This window comes from Glandiceps talaboti, chromosome 15, assembly GCF_964340395.1.
Source record: "Glandiceps talaboti chromosome 15, keGlaTala1.1, whole genome shotgun sequence".
Lineage (NCBI taxonomy): Eukaryota > Metazoa > Hemichordata > Enteropneusta > Spengelidae > Glandiceps > Glandiceps talaboti.
Genome location: NC_135563.1, coordinates 10855801 through 10875346, shown reverse-complemented (window position 1 = coordinate 10875346; position 19546 = coordinate 10855801). Strand labels below are relative to the sequence as shown.

The window sequence follows — 19546 nt, the reverse complement described above, 5'->3', positions numbered from 1 at the left end:
ACGTTGGTATAAATAAAAACCTGAAACATTTGCTGTTACTGTGCAAGAAAACTACTATCAATTCTCAGCTAAAATCAAAGAAAACTGAAGGGTCCCCATACACGATTTTGAATAAAGAACAAAGTGATCTCAAATTACACTTGAAAATGGTCACCAAACATTGTGTTTAACTCACTGGAAAAAATAGTTGGTAGACAATTTCCTTGAAAACAACATGTTAAACAACAAAATTTCTGTAATGATTTCAAACAGATTAGGAAGAAGCTTTCATACAGCATAATTTTGTGTGATTTGGGCTGCTTGGGTTTTCAGACAAATTAGTCGCTGACACGCATTCTTGCTGACAATTGCCTTGATGCTTGGCTACTAACATTTCAGTAGATCTGTACATGTCACTCAGGATAATGTGTGACATCTCAATAATGTCAATTTTTCAGATCAAAAATATTTACAGCATTGTGTTATTTGTGTGTGTTTGCTGGCTGTGATATTAGAGAGGTTTAGATTCACATTAATTACGTTTGTTCTATACATGTAGCGTTATAGTCATGCGATTCGAAGCAACCTAGGTGTTCTGTATCAGATGCTATGTCGAAATAGCAACCTACACGTAACTGTAAATATGTGTTAAGTTTTTGTTATTTTTCTTCTATTAAATGTCATATTTTTTTACATAAATGTTTGGAAACATAACCGTAAACTAATTGATCAATTTTTCGTTTGGGTAGTTGCAGGAAAAATGGCAAATATGCCAATGTTTGGAAAACAACGTCATGTGTTTGGCCTTTTGGACAGCAGATGTCAACTCCTGTGTGCACCTTCAAATATCGTTCACGTTTGCGTTCTGAAGGCGTAACTAAACAGAACTTTTTACACATCATTATATGCACGTCTGCGCGATAATTGCTCCCGTATGCGTATGCATTCTAACGTGTATCTAAACCTCTCTACATTTACCCATACTTGTACTCTGTCAGTTGATGGTAGATGTTTCTCTATATCATATAAGCGTGTGTATTATTTTTGTTAGCATATTCAAATATCTAAGGGTGGCCAAACTTAATTCTGTATTTCTCATGACTATATTTCGTCAATATAGCAAAAATGCTGCCCTCTATGGCAGGATTAGAAAAGTTCACAACATCACTGATTGTACGATTGCAACCCCACGAGCGAAAATTATTGTTTATATCTGAAATTTTACTAAAGTTTCCGTCTGACTTTAATTGTCATTTCTATGTCATTTCAGACTGTTAAAATATGATTATGAAATGAAAGTATCAGCAACATGTACACACATACTTACTTTTTTGAAATACATCATGAAAAAAAAATTTGACCAACCGACCCATCAATTTAGGGTGCCGTGATGGGAAACAGAATTGATTACCCCTGGTACAGTCGCCCTAAGAACAATATGGACATTTCATGACAGGCGTCAAACAAACGTGGTTATACTGATAACGTTTACAAGATAAATCTAGGAGGAGTGAAATTCTGTATTGGTTGATAATGTGATGAAAATTACAAATCACCTGTATAGCTATACTCGTATGTACATTATGTGTCAATTTGCCCTTTCCAACAAAGATCAAGCAATGCATGCATTTAACAATTGTCCATGTTTTATGATTTATGTGTGGGAGACACTGAGACAAGCCCCCAACTATATTAGAACACAAGATCAACAACATATAACACATATGATATATAGACCTCTGAGATTGAATGCTTGTATCCATGGTGTTGCTTTTTACATCCTCAGTGGAAATGATGTCAGCCCAAATCTCAGTTGACTATTGCAGATAACATTGATCTTCTACACTACCACTGAGGGCGCTATACCGTGACAGTGACAGTAATGAAGCCAAGGGACAGGGATACCGACCATTGCACAAAGTGACCAGCTTCGAAATGAAGGCTATAAATTATAGAGTGGTTGCTATGTTTTTTTCCATTCACAAGAGAGTAGCGTGTGGTTGACAGGTTGTACAGTGTACACATGTGTACAATTTGTCTACAAGAAATAGATAGGTGATTTCTCTGTTTTGATCTTTCACTTCCATTTGCCTGAGGATTGGATCAATCTTCCTCCTGTTGTACACTGGGAATAGTACCAAACATATATTATGTAACTGTAATATACGCCTTAGAAATAAAGACTTTAGCTTTTTGCTGTTACTTGGTTCATTTAAAAACAAACGCATTCAGCTATTAAAGTCAAGAAAAAAATAATATGGGTTTCATAGGAATATTTAAATTGTAGATCAAAATGATATCAAAATGAACCCATTGTAAAATCCAAGATGGCCACCAACTATACCGAGATAGTAGCTGGTTTTTTGTCATTCCCAGCAGTTTTCAGGATTTCAAGCTTGAACAGTTTGACAAATGGAGTATTATTATAACAATGCTGTATTATATATTGCTGTGTATCCACAGTAACAGCTGTGTTGTCTACATGATGTAAAATTAATATTGTGTTTTTTGAATGACACAGATGAATAGATGCAGCCATGTAATATTGAATGCAGTGTGGTGTTGGTAGAGAGGGAAGGGAGGAGAACTTCTGAGATGGGACAAGTAAAATAATACAATATTCTTGTACATGTAGTCAAGAGATGACCGTTATCACAGTGGGGGGGGGGGGGGGGGGGGTCCGTCCACCTGTTGATGCATCTATAATGCATCATCAATCAGACATGCACTATCCGATTTCTTTCAAACCTGGTACAAAGGTGACATACCATATTGAACATATATGCACATCCGTGTTTGTGCTCATATGCAAATTTGACTGAATGGCAGCCATATTTGTAGTTAAAAATCAATATTTAGTGCCTAAGTAGAGTATATGAGAACTGTGTCCTCTAATAAGATTTGTCTCCTCTATTTCACTATCAACTTAAAAACCTTGATGTTTAGTTCTTCTACAATTGAAATGTATGAAAAAAGAGTGTTTTTGTATGTATATTACAAATACAAGACTAATCTGGACACTTTATGTACATGGTAGTTAATGTAATATGAAGTGTTTGGATTCGTAGTATGAGGGCAGTATTTTATTGAGTATGTGACACAACAGTTGTTGTCACTTATGTATCAAGAATATACCAAAGCATGTACTGGAGTAACTGTCTGATATATGGTTTTTATTGACCTTTGTCAAATTGTGGTGCATTACTCATTGTTGTGAAATCTTTTTAAATGTTTTATATATTGAATATAACTTTTGTCTGAGTTAGTGTGGTTTGATGGCAATATACATTCAGTAAATGTCAATTTCACACACACACACACACACACACACACACACACACACACACACACACACACACACACACACAGAAACAAACAAATTGTCATGAAATCTTTTGAATCTTTCATATTTTGAATTCAACTTATAGTTGTCTGAGTTAGTGTGGTTTGATGACAATATACATTCAATGAGAATCACTCTAGCCACACACAAAAAAATTGTAAAAAGAAAATGTACCGGTACTTACCAATCGCAGTCAAATAATAAAGATGTTCTCACATCGCATCTTTACTGAAACTCTATTGGGTGCCTTCAATGTACTTCCTACAGAAGCCTAGAAGTAGTTCACACAACCCCAGAATTCTGTTTATCAGACTAGATTGTTCATGAAATTTTAAAGCTCTGTTTTGAATATTTGATATAAACTCTTAACTCTGCAGGTTGCTGCAAATACAAGTGATAATCCAGTAAGATTAATGAGTTGTCTCGTCTGTTTTGTTACAGATAGGTCTGTTTTTGCGTCATGCCTACAACATGTGGGTTTCCTAATTGCAAGTTTCGTTCACGTTACAAGGGATCAGACGACCCACGCCATTTTTATCGCGTTCCAAAGAAACCTGCTGTTCTACGTGAAAGGTGGCTAGAGGCTATTGGTAGAACTGAAGAAACTATAGTTGGTCAGGTAGGAAGAGAGAAAACGAATGGATTGCCAAATCAAAACAGTAGCTGGTGTTAATGGTGTCTTGCTGTTCAAGGGATTGCATACAGGAAAAAACAAAATAAATATAATTTCACCCTTTTCATATAAATATTAATGCATTATTTATTGAATACTAAAGATCATATTGAAAACTAAAAATTGTACGAAATGAATTTTAAAAAGGAGAAATTTTAGTAACGTTGCAGAAAATTGTTGTGTTAGCCTTACTGAAATGTTGTAGTGTTCACTTAAAGTTTGGTGTGAATTTGTACCATCATCGGTGAAACTAGACGATATATTTTATCAGCTGTTGGTTGTTTTACCTTTATGTAATCCAGTGACGTGAAATACTGTAGTTATAAAGTTATAATTATTGGGAACTATGAATGAAAACAATATCATGAGATGCTTACAACCTCAAAAATACAAACTTTTTTCTCTGTTATGTTGAATTTATTCAGTCATGACTTCTATTGACTAGTCCATGTTACAGTCAGGTACAAAGGGGTGTGCCTTAGTTACACTTCTCGTGTTCTGAAACATATGGGAGCAGAAAGTAGAGAAATAGTAGTGACCGTTCAACTTCTTTGTATGTTGTAAGCATCTCTTGTGATTTCATGGTAGTTTACTCGTACATCTCATACTGTGTCAGTCCTTACTGATACAATGCAATTTATGATACACTTGCCACTAAGGTGTATAAGCAAGGACTTGTCTTGTAAATGGTAGTTCTCCAAAAAATATATATATGTGTCACGTCACCAGTTTTGTTCATTCATGTCACTCAGTTGGAGACAAGTAAACAAAATTTAGAAAAGTGTTAGTTATTGACGTTGTCCTTGCTCACAACACATAGTGGTAGGGTGTACACATGTTTACTGTGAATGTTAGTGCTTACTGCTGGTGATGGCTCAGTAATGGTGTAGGTGAAGGTAGCTTCTAGCTTTGGGGTAGGTGAACTCTTCCACTAATTCTGACCTTTGACCTTTGACCTTCCATCCTCATCCTCCTCTCAATCCTGCTAGTGCAGTACGTACTAACATCCTTTGGCTGGTAGGTAAATGGGTTTAGAATACTTTCTGCTGGTGCCTGAGGCGTAGGCTAGAACTCCTTGTAGTCTTAATATGTTCTCTAGATCTTCTCTCTAACACGGTTGGCCGTCTACCCCTCTCATTGCTAACAGCCACAACCCCCATCTCCTTGCATCTAGTATGTAGTTACTTTGCATAACAACAAACATGGGAACAACTTCTGCACCATTACATTCAGTGACCAATCACAGTGGACATAGCAAATCATTGGGTAGTGTTGATGAGAACCAATGAAATGATCCATTGCATATATATGTTTTGATGCACATTGAAGTATGCCAATGCAGATTTTGTCAAGCTTGTGAATCTTTTGGGAAATCACCAAACTCATATGTAAGAAAACGCCATCAAATGTTCACATACTCATTAGTGGTAGTCTTGTGCATGAAGGGATCATAATTATTAGTATGGGTAAGAGATCTGTTAAGTTTCCAGCATAATTACACCTGACATGAATAATTTTTTTGACTGTCATGGTACGAGAAGATCATCACCAAATCAAAGTATATATTAATAGGTTGAATATGATGTATGGGGTATCTGAAATATGATGTTTTGAAATATGATGTATGGAGTATCTGAAATATGATGTATGGGGTATCTGAAATATGATGTATTGGATATCTGAAATATGCTGTATGGGGTACCTGAAATGTGTTGTATGGGTTATCTGAAAAATGTATGGGATATCTGAAATGTGCTGTATGGAGTATCTGAAATATGTATGGGGTATCTGAAATATAATGTATGGGGTATCTGAAATGTGCTGTATGGAGTATCTGAAATATGTATGGGGTATCTAAAATATGTCTGGGATATCTGGAATGTGCTGTATGGGGTATCTGAAATATCATGTATGGGGTATCTGAAATAGGTATGGGAGATCTGAAATGTGCTGTATGTAGTATCTGAAATATGTATGGGATATCTTAAATGTGCTGTATGGAGTATCTGATATATGTATAGGATATCTGAAATGTGCTGTAATGGAGTATCTGATATATGTATAGGATATCTGAAATGTGCTGTAATGGAATATCTGAAATATGTATGGGGTATCTGAAAATAAACTTTGTGACTACTATGTAATGTAAAGCAAAGAAGACCACGAATCATCAAGTGAAAAGCAAGACTTGAAATATCAGTGTATGATCCTTTAAACTGTATTTCTGATGGTTGATGTGTCCATTTCATGGTTATGTTACGTATGAGTTTGGAGAGAGGGAGTTAGGGGGGAGGTGGGAGGTGGGTGTTACAATGCTGTAGACAATCCTGACTGTATAACATCTAACGACAACTAATCTTCCATCTTCAAATTAACAAACACTGTGGGGGTTGGGAATAGGCTGTTAGATATTTCATTCAGTGTTTCAACACAGCATCCATCATTTTTTTTTGTGCTGTCTTTTTAATTTTTCAGCTTTTTTGTTTGGCCTTGTAAAATCACTGCAAACTTTTTAATGGTGCTTATATTGTTTTGAATGTAGTCAATTTTGGCTTTTTCTTTTAAAAGCAACAACACGTCAGTTTTCTTTGCATTTCTTTATGACATGTTCATGTTTTAATGGTTATGTTTTTTCGTTGTTTTATTTTGTTGATATATGCATGGTGTATTGCACTTGTCTTCATGGTTTTTTTTGAGTCCACCTACTGATTGTGTGGCATATTATGTAGGGCCCCTGGTGAAGCAAGTAGAGAGAGAGAGGGAAACAGAGTCTGTGACCAGAAAACAAGTAGCCGATTCCCATAATTTCTACAAATCTATACAGGTACTCATCCAAATTGACATCATACTTGGGCACCTTGATAAAACTCAAAATGGCAAAATGATCCACAGATGTTGTTGAACCTTCAATCTGGTACTGATAATGAAATCTATCACAAAGTAACGCGACCGTGTCTGTACATTTCCAGTACAATTTGACACTGGATGCGAACGATTGATTAATTGATTGATTGATTGATTAATTGATTGATTGATGGGTATTTTCACTTTGCCATTTTGTGTTGGTTTTACAAAGCCCTGTAGAATGGTTCCAACCAACCAGCCAGCAGAAATGTAGTTAGTAATTCTGCATTGAAACAGTCTTTTTGTCGTGCATGTGTCACCTGTTTTGTTGTGTGTTTCTGTCCACTTGTTTGCTTTGCAGTGTACTGTCCAAATTTGTTTAACTAGGGGTAGGGGGGGAATGGTAGTTCAGAACTTGACACTCGTACCCAGTGAACCAGTCAGCAAAGAACTTGTAAAATGACTCGGCACTAAATTGCCATTCGTTATCCAACTTTCAACCAGTGGTGGTTTGCTAGGGGCAGTAAGTAGAAAAATCTGACTGAGCTCCTCATGTTCTTTCCCCAAGGTTCCCTATCAAAGTGATGGTATAAGATATGTAAAAACTAAGGAGAGTTCCCACTCTCTGTTATTTGGTTTTAAAACCACAAGCAAAATCAGTGAGCAGTGCGCCCTTCACGGTTTGATTTCACTTTTAGTGAATATTCTCTGAAAGGTAGGTCCAGGTTATTTTAATAGAATAGGAAAAGGGACTCTGATATTGTATATCAAGTGTATGATATTTCATTGACCAGATGTCCAGCAATGTAGTTGTTGGATCAAGTTTGAAGTTTGGGGAAGTATCTCCCAGACGTAGTTAAAAACTTAAAAAATTTGTGGGGAAAGTCAGTTAGCCATGTGACTTAGTTATACTGTAGTAGTGAAAACAGTCCCTCGAGTTAAACCATAATAGTTAGATGAGTCCCTCTCGTTATACCATGATAGTTAAAATAGGCCCACTAGTTATACCATAATAGTTAAAATAGTCCCTCTAGTTATACCATAATAGTTAAATAGTCCCTCTAGTTATACCATAATAGTTAAATAGTCCCTCTCGTTATAAAATAATAGTTAAAATAGGCCCACTAGTTATACCATAATAGTTCAAACAGGTAAAAGTTGGTCCAGAACAAAAGGATTAACCCAAGCAATCCTTATGGCTCCATTGATAAGATAACACTAATGTGAGAACCTGGGATGGAATCGTGGGCCTTTAAAAAGAGACATTTGGAGCAAGGAACTCTTCGCCATTATCAATATGTTAGCATTGTCAGTGATAATACCAGACTGACATCTAGTATTGTGGGAACAAATATATAGAGTTTAGGTATCATTGGATCCTTATCTGTTGTAAAAACCAGCAGGAACTTGATAGTATAGATACTAGTGCTAGGTATACAATAGGAAAACATGATAATCCATAGTCATGTTGAGGAAAGAAATGTCGTATGATCTGATGAGATTAGCATAATGTAATATGACCTATACTGGTCTTTTGACTTCTAAGTGTCTGTCGATGAAAGGTAGGTGACATCTTTGTACATTGTAAATTATGATGTGTGAACATCACAAGTTTTGTTGTGACGTGGATGGCTAACAGGTAAGTCTTCATAGTCTGAATACTTTCACTTAATACAGATGATCATATACATGTAGTTCTTTCCCATAAAGTACTCCAAATGACAAACAAGTGTTACCTCAGACATAGTCACATAATGGTTAAACATCTCATACTTTCACATCAAATCCTTACATCTAGTCTTTTAATTCATTGGATCCATTACATAACAATCACACATCCTAGGGCCCCTTCCCTAACAATCACATCCCAAGGCCCTAGCCCCCCTCCCCCCCCCACCCCCCATGTTGTGCAAGAACTTAAGACCATGCCACCACCACCCTGAGTCAGCAATGTGTAATAAGGTATTTAGATCACTCGTGCACCATGACTTCGTGTAAAGAAAAATCTAGTCTGTCAATTGTTGTATGGTGAAACCAAAATATTGAAGATTGATTTAAGTCCAAACTTCACTTCAGTGTAGAAACAAAATACAGAAAAATGATAATTGAATTTTGATGAATAGTAGTACCCTCCTGCAGTATACATCATGTTAACTCTGTTGCTTCATCTGTTCATCAATAATCAATACCAGCCAGGGAGTTGTGAAAACTGTCCAGTTGTTTTGTTTGTCACAAAAATAAATGACTTTAGCAAGACCATCAGATATGATTGTAAGATACTAGGAATAGGAACTATGAAGTCAACCTGTAGTACAAACACCATACTATGCTGTGCCATCCACATTGTTCACCGTATGGATCCTATTACACAATTTTCTCTCTCTCACACACACACACACACACACACACACACACACACACACACACACACACACACACACCCCTCACCCCCATTCCCATACATTGTTCTCTGTATAGATCCTATCACATACCTTTGTCAGGCCCCCCTCCCCATGCATTGTTCACCCAATGGAGCCTAACTCACACCTATCAGACCCCCATTCATAGTTCAACTATAGGTCCTATCACATTCCTTTATTACCCCCCCCCCCCCCATACATTGTTCACCCAATGGATCCTACCACACACAACTATGTCCGACCTCCATACGTCATTGATCCTATGGAGCCTAACACACCCCTTTGTCAGACCCCCATATATAGTTCACCTTATGGGTCCTATCACATTCCTTTATTATACCCCCTCCTCCTCCCATACATATTCACCCAATCGATCCTATTGCACACCACTTTGTCTAACCGCCATACATCATTCATTCTATGGAGTCTAACAACTTACTAACACACCCTTTTGTCAGAGCCCCCACCCCCCACATCATTTCCAGAATTTCCCTTTCATAATCATTGATCACATGAAATTAAACAGTTCATCCATGAATGCGATGACAAAGATACTGAAGGTAAAGTGACGTTTAGTTTTTTTAAGTTATTCTGTGTTTTTTTCCAAGTCTTTCCCGTCAGATTGTTGTTGTGATGATGTTATTGTTGGTGTTGGTGTGGTTTTTCACTGTGAGTGTTGTAGTGCTAAGTTTAAGTAGTGTTAATATTAGTAACTTAGTCACATTGTATGACTCGTTCACTTGCTGTGTTAGTTTAGCCATGTAACTTGAAGTATCCAGGGGTTTTTTGATGTCAGTGACCTTCATCAAACTCACCTTGACATACACTATCCAGTACAGTGATTCGTTACTCTCTGGATTATTACATATTTAGCATGCCCCAATATGGCTCTTTTGATTGGTGGCAGTCAACAACGCACTGTCCAATACAGTGAGTCATTACTCACAGGATTATTACATATTTCACATGCCCCAATACAGTTGATTTGATTGGTGGCAATCAACAACAATGTCATCCAATACAGCAGTTCGTTACACACATGATTATTACATGTTTTGCATCCTCCAGTATGGCTACTTTGATTGGTGGCAATCAACAACACACTGTCCAATGCGATGATTCCTTATGTGGGCCAAGTCATAGTGTATGTAAAGCTATGACTTCTCCAAAGTGGTTGATATAAAACAACCCTTCTGGTTGGTCAATTGAATTGTTGGATAATGGTACATTTGGCTGGTATACTACAACCCTTCTGATTGGTTAACAAGTTGTGGGATGATGATATTTTTTAGGCAATGTTGTGGCATGCTAAATACATGTAAAAGCCTTTGGCCTTTTGAGGGGTCATAGTAAGATACAAAAACCCTTGAAGGATAGTTCACGTTTACAGAATGATATTTTGATTTTAAAAATATTGGGCAAAAATCATACTGATTGCAACTGAAAGATCAAGAAACATCAAGTTACGATGAATGGTACCTTTACTAATGGATTGATCACTTCAATTTTCAAAAATAAGTTTCATGTTTACAAAGTTGGAGCAAAGTTTTTCTATTAAAATTTCTATTTTCTATTACTGTAATATATTTCAAAGTGAGTGGGAAAAAAACCAGTAATATTTTTGAACTAAAACATTAGAAACATTTCAAATGAAGTTCATTGTTTGATTATGATTTTCATGTGAATCCAGTTTCTACAATTCTCATTTGTTTGTTTTTTCCTCTGACAACAGTTACGAATTTGTAGTTGTCATTTTGTTGGTGGAGAGAAAAGGGAAGGTGACGTACCAGTGCCTGATCCAGAAATCGATCCACCAATAACAATAGACATCTCCTCAACAAAACCTAGCTCCCCTATGGACAAACAGCAAAACAGGAGGAACAAGAGACCAAGAATGTCCGTTGATAGAATTGTTGAAAGTAAGTGGGATTATCTGATACCCAGTGATAGAATAGAATGGATCATGTTCTGGTTACCCTTACTTTGCTTTTGAAGTCATTTTCAAAAGACATGACACAAGAGGGCGCCAGATCTAGATATGGAAAAAAATAAGGACTAATATCACATGGCAGTACATTTAGTTGTCGACAAAATGATGCTAAAACAATTCTGTGAAGTCCTAAAATATGTCAGTGCTTGAATTTAACTTCTATGTATGCTAGGTAGTCAGCTTTATCCAAGTGAATGATTTCATCTACAGTTGGTCTAACAGAAACTACCACCATATAAATTTGGTAGTGTAGATACAATGTTTAGTATCACGTGTTCTGAACAACTGCTAAACTCAAGCCCCAAAGTTAAAAGACCTTTGGGACTGGTTTAGAATGCTGTACACTTTGTAACACTTGGATATTTTTTTTTCAAAGAAATTAGAAGGCGACTACTCAGCTATTGTAACCGTAACTTTTGTAGGCGAAAAGCTGCTACTGATGAACAGCACTCCTAGTGGCCAAGTTTTATCATTCTTTTGTCTTTGTGATAACTTAAATATACATATTGCTGACAGGAAGACAACTACAATCTTCAGACCTAATATTAACTGTGGGCAGCATTGGTTGAGATTATGACAGACTTGATTATCAAGATGTTAAACTTGCATTCTTTTTTTACGCCTTATGAAATACAATTCCCAAACATTCTCAAATTTTAGCATTTTAAAAGAATTATTTCATTATGTATATATTGTTGTATATGACTTCAGATTTACCAACAATTTTTATGGTTGATATTTATATTACAATAATGTATGATTCTATTGAAACTTGAATTGTTTGTTTCACAACTAGATATCCGTCACCCAGCTGTTGGTGCTAACAACCCAATGCATCCGCGCCCATTAGTAGCCTTATTGGATGGGCGTGACTGCAGTGTGGAAATGCCTATCCTGAAAGATGTGGCCACAGTAGCTTTCTGTGATGCCCAATCAACACAAGAAATACATGAAAAGGTATATTTGTCTTGTTTTTGTTTTTTACTTTGCACATGATGTTTGAAAAACTTCAGTGATGTGTATTATACGTAGTGCCGTTCTAGTTCAGTTGTCGCCCGATGTGCTTGGTCGGATGAATTCCTTTTCGTGTGTTGGCAAACATGATGCATCATGTTGTGATGACCATGTAAACTTTACTTGTCTCAAGGTCTGGCCACCATATTGATTTTGGCCCATGATGTTTTAGTCTCAATTACCCATACTTTATTATTGGGGCTCTCATTTAATGGCTACCACCCCAGAATGTTGTAGTAAGCAAAATTATTACGTGACTTCCGCTTTCGGTTAGGAAAAATGCATCCTGGGGAAAAGGTTCCTTCGAAGAATGCTACGCCAATTGTAATTTTTGGAGATCCGAGCTCTTGTGAGACATGGTTGACACTCTTTGATTGAGTAACAGGTGCCTGTGAATAACAGTGTTATCTATTCCTTGTAGGTTCTGAATGAAGCCATGGGTGCACTCCTATACCACACCATCACACTAACAAGGGAAGATTTAGAAAAATTCAAAGCCTTACGAATTATTGTGCGAATTGGTGTTGGTTATGATAACATTGATATTAAAGCTGCAGGTGAACTAGGTAAGAATATAAACAATTCTTTGATTTCTATGATTGTTCTGTACATTTTGGCTTTAAAACTGCACCAGCTGTAAGGCAAAAAAACGAAAGAAAAAAAAAAGAATTGTTTCTGGTCAACATGCACATCACTTAAATAGCCTCACGTCTGTCTTTTTTTTCGTGTTTGTCCAGCCCATGTAGTCTGCAGATCCAAGGGGAAACACAAAAATAACCCTCCCTACTTCAGTGAACACAACTGCAGAGCCAATCATGAACAAGCAAATGACATCTGCCCCCACATACACACTTGCTCTAAAGTACTAAATAAAAAGAACAGTAACTGGACATCATAAATGGTACTAGTAGACTTGGTGAGAATATTAAAAAAAAGTGTGTTGTCACACCATTTTAGACAAACTGTCCTGACCAGATACAATTATTTTTTTTATTTTTTTGATCTAACTAGAGGATTGTTTTTTTTGATCAGACAACCCACAACTGTTACATGACCTAGAGTACTATATTTCTGTCACCAGGTGTAGCAGTCTGTAATGTGCCAGGATATTGTGTAGAAGAAGTTGCCGATTCCACACTGTGTCTAATTCTAAATTTATACCGACGTACACACTGGTTGGCTGAAATGGTCAAACAAGGAAAGAAGATTTCTACAGCAGAAAATATCCGGGAAGCAGCGCATGGGGCCACTAGAATCCGTGGAGAAACTCTGGGCATTATAGGCCTTGGTAAGTCTCGTCAACCAAGTACTATAGACGTGTACATTTGACATGTCACGGCCTGTCCTGATGTTGGTGGCAAGGCAGCATAATGTTTCTATAAGGATGACCATGCTCAATTTCTTAATGAAATATTGATCTGGCAAATGAACATACCTGATAGCTCAGAACAAGTTCAAGTGTGCCCTAGTCATGAACACAGCAAACATAAAAGATAATAGAAATATAATCTCATTACCTGATTTAGAATACCATCTAGACTTGATATGAAAGTAGCGATCATTTAATTTCTTGGTCAACACCATGGTCTCCACTACAAGCACGACACATGCATTACTACAAGCACGGTTGAGAATAAGTCATCCTTTTTGTTCTATTTATACGATCTAGCATGAGGTATAATGTTATTTCAGGTACAGAGAATTGATTGTCAGATTGAAAGAATACATACAATTGGATAGTTCTGTAGTAAGACCTCGGATGTGTGCTGTGGCGGGTTGCCAAATAAAGCTGAAAGATCATGAGAGGACAATATACCTTTGTCTTGGTGCAGCCCAGGTTGTGTTAAAATCAACTCTGCATCCCAGAGTGAAAATAGCCTTCAATTGCTTTATCTCCGGCTAGCGCCCTCAACTTCAGAATAGCCTGAGGGTGTCTTAGCCACTAGACTAACAATTGGATTATATGTCTAAGCTATTGCCGTTGTCTATTTGAAGGAAATGCACCCAATGTTTTATGATTGATTTTCAGGACGTACTGGGTCTGCTGTAGCTCTACGTGCCAAGGCATTTGGTTTTAATGTTATTTTCTATGATCCTTACCTACAAGAAGGAATAGAACGGTCCTTGGGTTTGACTAGAGTGTACACACTACAGGTAAGTGTAGATGATTTAACAGCTTTCAGCCAAATTATCCTTACCTACAAGAAGGAATAGAACGGTCCTTGGGTTTGACTAGAGTGTACACACTACAGGTAAGTGTAGATGATTGAACAGCTTTCAGCCAAATTATCCTTACCTACAAGAATGAATAGAATCTTTGGGTTTGACTAGAGTGTAAACACTACAGGTAAGTGTAGATGATTTAACAGCCTTCAACCAAATAATGCCAGAGGAGCATTTTACTGATGTGTGAATAAACAGACAAAAACAAAAGAATGCACCTCAAGTTGTCTTATTTAGTTGGGAGTGGACGTCAGTTTTCAGACTTCAGAATTGAGAACTTAAAGATTATAATTTGTGACAATTTTGGTCTACTTTGAAAGTTCATTTTGAGTGTGTTCTGGTGGGTCATCCAGAATACCTTCAGTACAGATAAACAATAAAAAAAGTTCGTATATTGATGTGAGAGTAAATGTGTTAGGAATCTAGGTTCATGTTTAACATAAAAAATAGGCAAAATTTTGATGGACATCTCATCAGACTTGTTAGGGTGTATATTGATTTTGTCATATATGTTGTTGTGTTGCAGGATTTGTTGTTCCAAAGTGACTGTGTGTCACTCCATTGTAATCTGAATGAACACAACCATCACCTCATCAATGAATTCACCATCAAACAAATGCGTCAGGGAGCATTTCTTGTGAACACTGCACGTGGTGGCTTAATTGACGAAACTGCGTTGGCCAACGCATTGAAAGAAGGACGAATCCGTGCCGCAGCTCTTGACGTCCATGAAAACGAGCCTTTCAATTTTACCTCCGGCCCTCTGAAAGATGCCCCAAATCTTATCTGCACACCACATGCAGCCTGGTATAGTGCTCAAAGTTCTACAGAAGCACGTGAAAGTGCCGCTGGAGAGATACGACGTGGGCTGACTGGACGCGTTCCCGACGATCTACGTAATTGTGTTAACAAGGAATACTTACTGGGCAGTAACCAGTGGCCGGAAGCACCTCATCCAGGTATGAACGGAGGTGCTAGATATCAATACGGCCAAGTTCTAATTCCCCCAACAGCACCTCCAGTGAATCCTATAGAGAACCATGGTCCTGCCGGTACACCTCATAGTGCAGCGCCAGCTGATACTGCCAACCTTAATCACATACCTGCATCTCAGAAAGTGGAAGGAGAACAATAACCCCATATATGAGATTTAGGAGACAACCACAATGGAAATAATTCTCAACTTGATTGACAATATAATTTTTTTCCCTTGGCATTCTGTATAGTGGACTGTGTTTTTTGACACTGCATGGACTCAATGAACACGTATTATACTGCTCACTTATTAAGTATGTGCGAAGACTATGTACATTAAACGTTAACATAATCCTTTGCATAAACATATGTTTTATGAGGGCAGAGTGCGACTGGTAGCAGGGTGAGGTCGGCTGTTGTTATCAAAGGAGAACTGTTATTTGGACCTGAATAGCTTGTACCGAACCCTGCTACATCCTGTTTGCTACATTGACACAGCCATATGTTACAAACTAAGCTGTCCACTTTTGCAGGGAATGCTTGAGTCGCCATGTTGGGGGTCGACAAATATTTTGTACTAGAGTTTACGACTCCCAGATTGACTCGCACCATAATTGTGCATGTGAGGACAGGGGAAGAATGTTTTCAGTGACTGGAGCAGTGATTTCCTTATTGAAGAGTGCAGGAACTATAGAAGACGATATTTTCAGGTGTTTCTATGATATGCTTCTACGTCAAGTTGGTTGTGCACTTTTCATGACGTTCTCACGCCGTGGTACAAGTGAGCCATGATATACCTGCTTAGAGGGACATTATCCTCACTGAAGACTACTTCCAAATAGTCAATGGTTGTTCTTTTTTTCTTTTCTTTTTTGCATGTGTCAGTTAATAGTTTTGTGTACTTTGTTGTTTCTTGCACATTTTTTTCATTTTTTTTGTTGAAAATTTTGTGCTAAAATAAGCGTAGGACTCCAGACCATAGCTATGAATTAATCAACAAACTACCTCTTACGTTGGTCTGTTGTCCCCTAGCTTCTCAGAAAGATTTTAAAAAAACAAAAAAATTGAAAAATTTGAGGGTGGAAAAGTAGCTGAAACTATAACAAAGTCTGTAGTAAAGAAAACCGCCCTTTCGATGAATGGAACGTTTTGGCCGAATCAACACATTGCTTCCATATTTGAAAGTGTGAATTCGGTAGAATCTCTCTAATTCCTCCAAAAGTGAAAAACGTTGTTGACTAAAAAAAGGAAAACAGGGCAAACTTCAACATGTTGGTGGTATGCCTGCCACGTCTACTCCAAATACTAAAATGCGACCAAAAAACCAAAGATTAGTGTTTTTTTAAGAAAAAAAGTATGAAAATTTATGACAAGCCTTTATGTATTGGTCGTGGTTCCATTGAAAACATGTCCCTTGTAATGTCATTTTTGAAAGAAAAAAAAAAGCTTTGTATTTGTGAAAATTGTTCTAGTTTTGAGGGTATGGGGTAAAGGTTATATTGTAGGGGGGAGCTGTGAAGCTGTATATTAGATACATGCCTTATATTCTAAAATTTAGTGACTTTTTCTCAAGTGATATAGAGTTTTATCTCTCGATAGGTGTTCTCACAGTAAGAGCCTTTCTTCCTTGTCATATCAAATAACAATTCACTCGTAAGTGTTTCAATTTTGTTCACCGTGCTTTCTCTAGTTGTAGTCTTCAAACTGGCAATTTTAAAGATGAAAATGCATCCATTGTCTATCAGGATATGGTTTGTAGTGCAGTTATTAAAGAATCCAAAAGATTTTTTTTTTTGGAGATATTTTGATTCTTTCCAAGTGCTGATGGGGTTAGCGGATTAGAGTTTCATTTATGTAGTAATTGTAGCCATAATACTTTCAATTGCTGGAAAGTAATGTTCTGCTCAAGCGGGTGTAAATAGGGGAGACAGACACTGCTGATAATTCCCAACATTTTGCCATATTTGGAGTTGATAAATTGTTTATATTTAAGGACAGGATTTGATGAATGTGTTGGAAGGCTATCATCACCACGATGTGTACTTTTGTAGCTGTGAGAAAGAACCACAAGAAAAGTTTGGACTTGGGGAGATTCGTAATCTTTGTAGTGTAGCTTCCAAACTTTCACTGGTTGGGTTTGAAGTTTTGGAGGATAATAATCACGGAAAGCTGTGACTAGTGTGTATCAGCTGAGTAGTATTGCAGGAGTCGCAGTCACACGGCTAGATTCACAGTAGACTCAGAAATTCACCATCGATAGTGCTCCTGGTAACCATTAGCTAAACATGTAGTGAGCTACCGTAATCAAAGAACAAAATGAGATGGATATATAGTGTAGTCTATTTATCGAGGAGAACTTTCGCCAGAAATATCTTTCAACAGATGAGATGAAGTATGTTTGTACCTCAAAAATAAACACATTACTTGGATAGCTATACTGCAGTTGCCATTGTTGCCATTTGTCACATAATCGTAATGGACACCCAAACTTTAGGTTTCTAATCGTAATGGACACCCAAACTTTAGGTTTCTAATCGTAATGGACACCCAAACTTTAGGTTTCTAATTGTAATGGACACCCAAACTTTAGGTTTCTAATCGTAATGGACACCCAAACTTTAGGTTTCTAATCGTAATGGACACCCAAACTTTAGGTTTCTAATCGTAATGGACACCCAAACTTTAGGTTTCTAACTGTAATGGACACCCAAACTTTAGGTTTCTCATCGTAATGGACACCCAAACTTTAGGTTTCTAATCGTAATGGACACCCAAACTTTAGGTTTCTAATCGTAATGGACACCCAAACTTTAGGTTTCTAATCGTAATGGACACCCAAACTTTAGGTTTCTAATCGTAATGGACACCCAAACTTTAGGTTTCTAATCGTAATGGACACCCAAACTTTAGGTTTCTAACTGTAATGGACACCCAAACTTTAGGTTTCTAATCGTAATGGACACCCAAACTTTAGGTTTCTAATCGTAATGGACACCGAAACTTTAGGTTTCTAACTGTAATGGACACCCAAACTTTAGGTTTCTAATCGTAATGGACACCCAAACTTTAGGTTTCTAACTGTAATGGACACCCAAACTTTAGGTTTCTAACTGTAATGGACACCCAAACTTTAGGTTTCTAATCGTAATGGACACCCAAACTTTAGGTTTCTAATCGTAATGGACACCCAAACTTTAGGTTTCTAACTGTAATGGACACCCAAACTTTAGGTTTCTAATCGTAATGGACACCCAAACTTTAGGTTTCTAACTGTAATGGACACCCAAACTTTAGGTTTCTAACTGTAATGGACACCCAAACTTTAGGTTTCTAATTTAGACTGAATGGCCATAATGTATGCGTTGTGTACCATACCTTGTTTTTAGAACTCAGGCAAAATGAAGACAATTGTAATATTATTACACTTAGGGATGTTAGAATACAGGATCAAGTCAATAAAAATTGTTGTTCAGGTTTTTTAATACCAAGTACAAAGTTGTTGTCACATTGAAGGCTGGGACCTGTAAACCAGTTTCTGTACTAAAGTTGTACCAAGTAATGCCATTCTGTCGACAATATGCCATATTCTGGTCTCCTGCTTTGTAGCCATTTTCAATTTTAGAAGCATTTTTTGACAGCGCCCCAAATTGAGAATATGAGAATTAAAGTTTTCATCGTGTATGCCAAATGCATGGCAGTCCAAAAAACAATTTTAAGAATTGCTGTGAACAAACTTTATTTGTACCTATAAAATACACAATCAAAAACCAAAGGAGCAGAACTACTTGAATTAACAAAAACAGTATCTACAGATGCCATGAAATGTTAAAAGGATGATTTTCAAAGAATACTGAACGATTCAGGCCCACACCAATTCTGCTGTGGAACAGCGCCCCCAGTGGTCAAACAAAATATGTTGTGGAACAGCACCCCCATTGGTCAAACTTAAAAAGGTTATCTTTTGGACAACCAGAATATGACATATTTGTTTATGATCTTACAGGCACAACAATATAGTGATCCTTAGAGCACAAGACACCAAGTATTGCCTCATTGGTCATTTGAATTCTGTCCTTTAGTCTTGT

The 19546-nt window shown here is 37.1% G+C and overlaps 1 protein-coding gene across 2 annotated transcripts in view; it reads left to right on the top strand.

Annotated features, from left to right (window-relative positions):
* The window catches only part of LOC144446084 (C-terminal-binding protein 1-like), a 70721-nt gene extending 52528 nt beyond the window's left edge, over window positions 1-18193 (top strand). Inside the window, exons 1-8 of one of the 2 annotated variants that reach the window (XM_078135780.1) lie at window positions 3826-3941; window positions 6725-6819; window positions 10992-11178; window positions 12046-12206; window positions 12685-12829; window positions 13345-13551; window positions 14293-14417; window positions 15013-18193. In XM_078135780.1, coding sequence (XP_077991906.1) covers window positions 11115-11178; window positions 12046-12206; window positions 12685-12829; window positions 13345-13551; window positions 14293-14417; window positions 15013-15621 — 1311 coding nt within the window. In that variant the 5' untranslated portion in view covers window positions 3826-3941; window positions 6725-6819; window positions 10992-11114 and the 3' untranslated portion in view covers window positions 15622-18193. Of the gene's footprint in view, window positions 1-3763; window positions 3942-6724; window positions 6820-10991; window positions 11179-12045; window positions 12207-12684; window positions 12830-13344; window positions 13552-14292; window positions 14418-15012 lie in introns of those variants that run through there. The other variant, XM_078135779.1, reaches the window with a different exon arrangement.
* Window positions 18194-19546: the final 1353 nt, after the last annotated feature.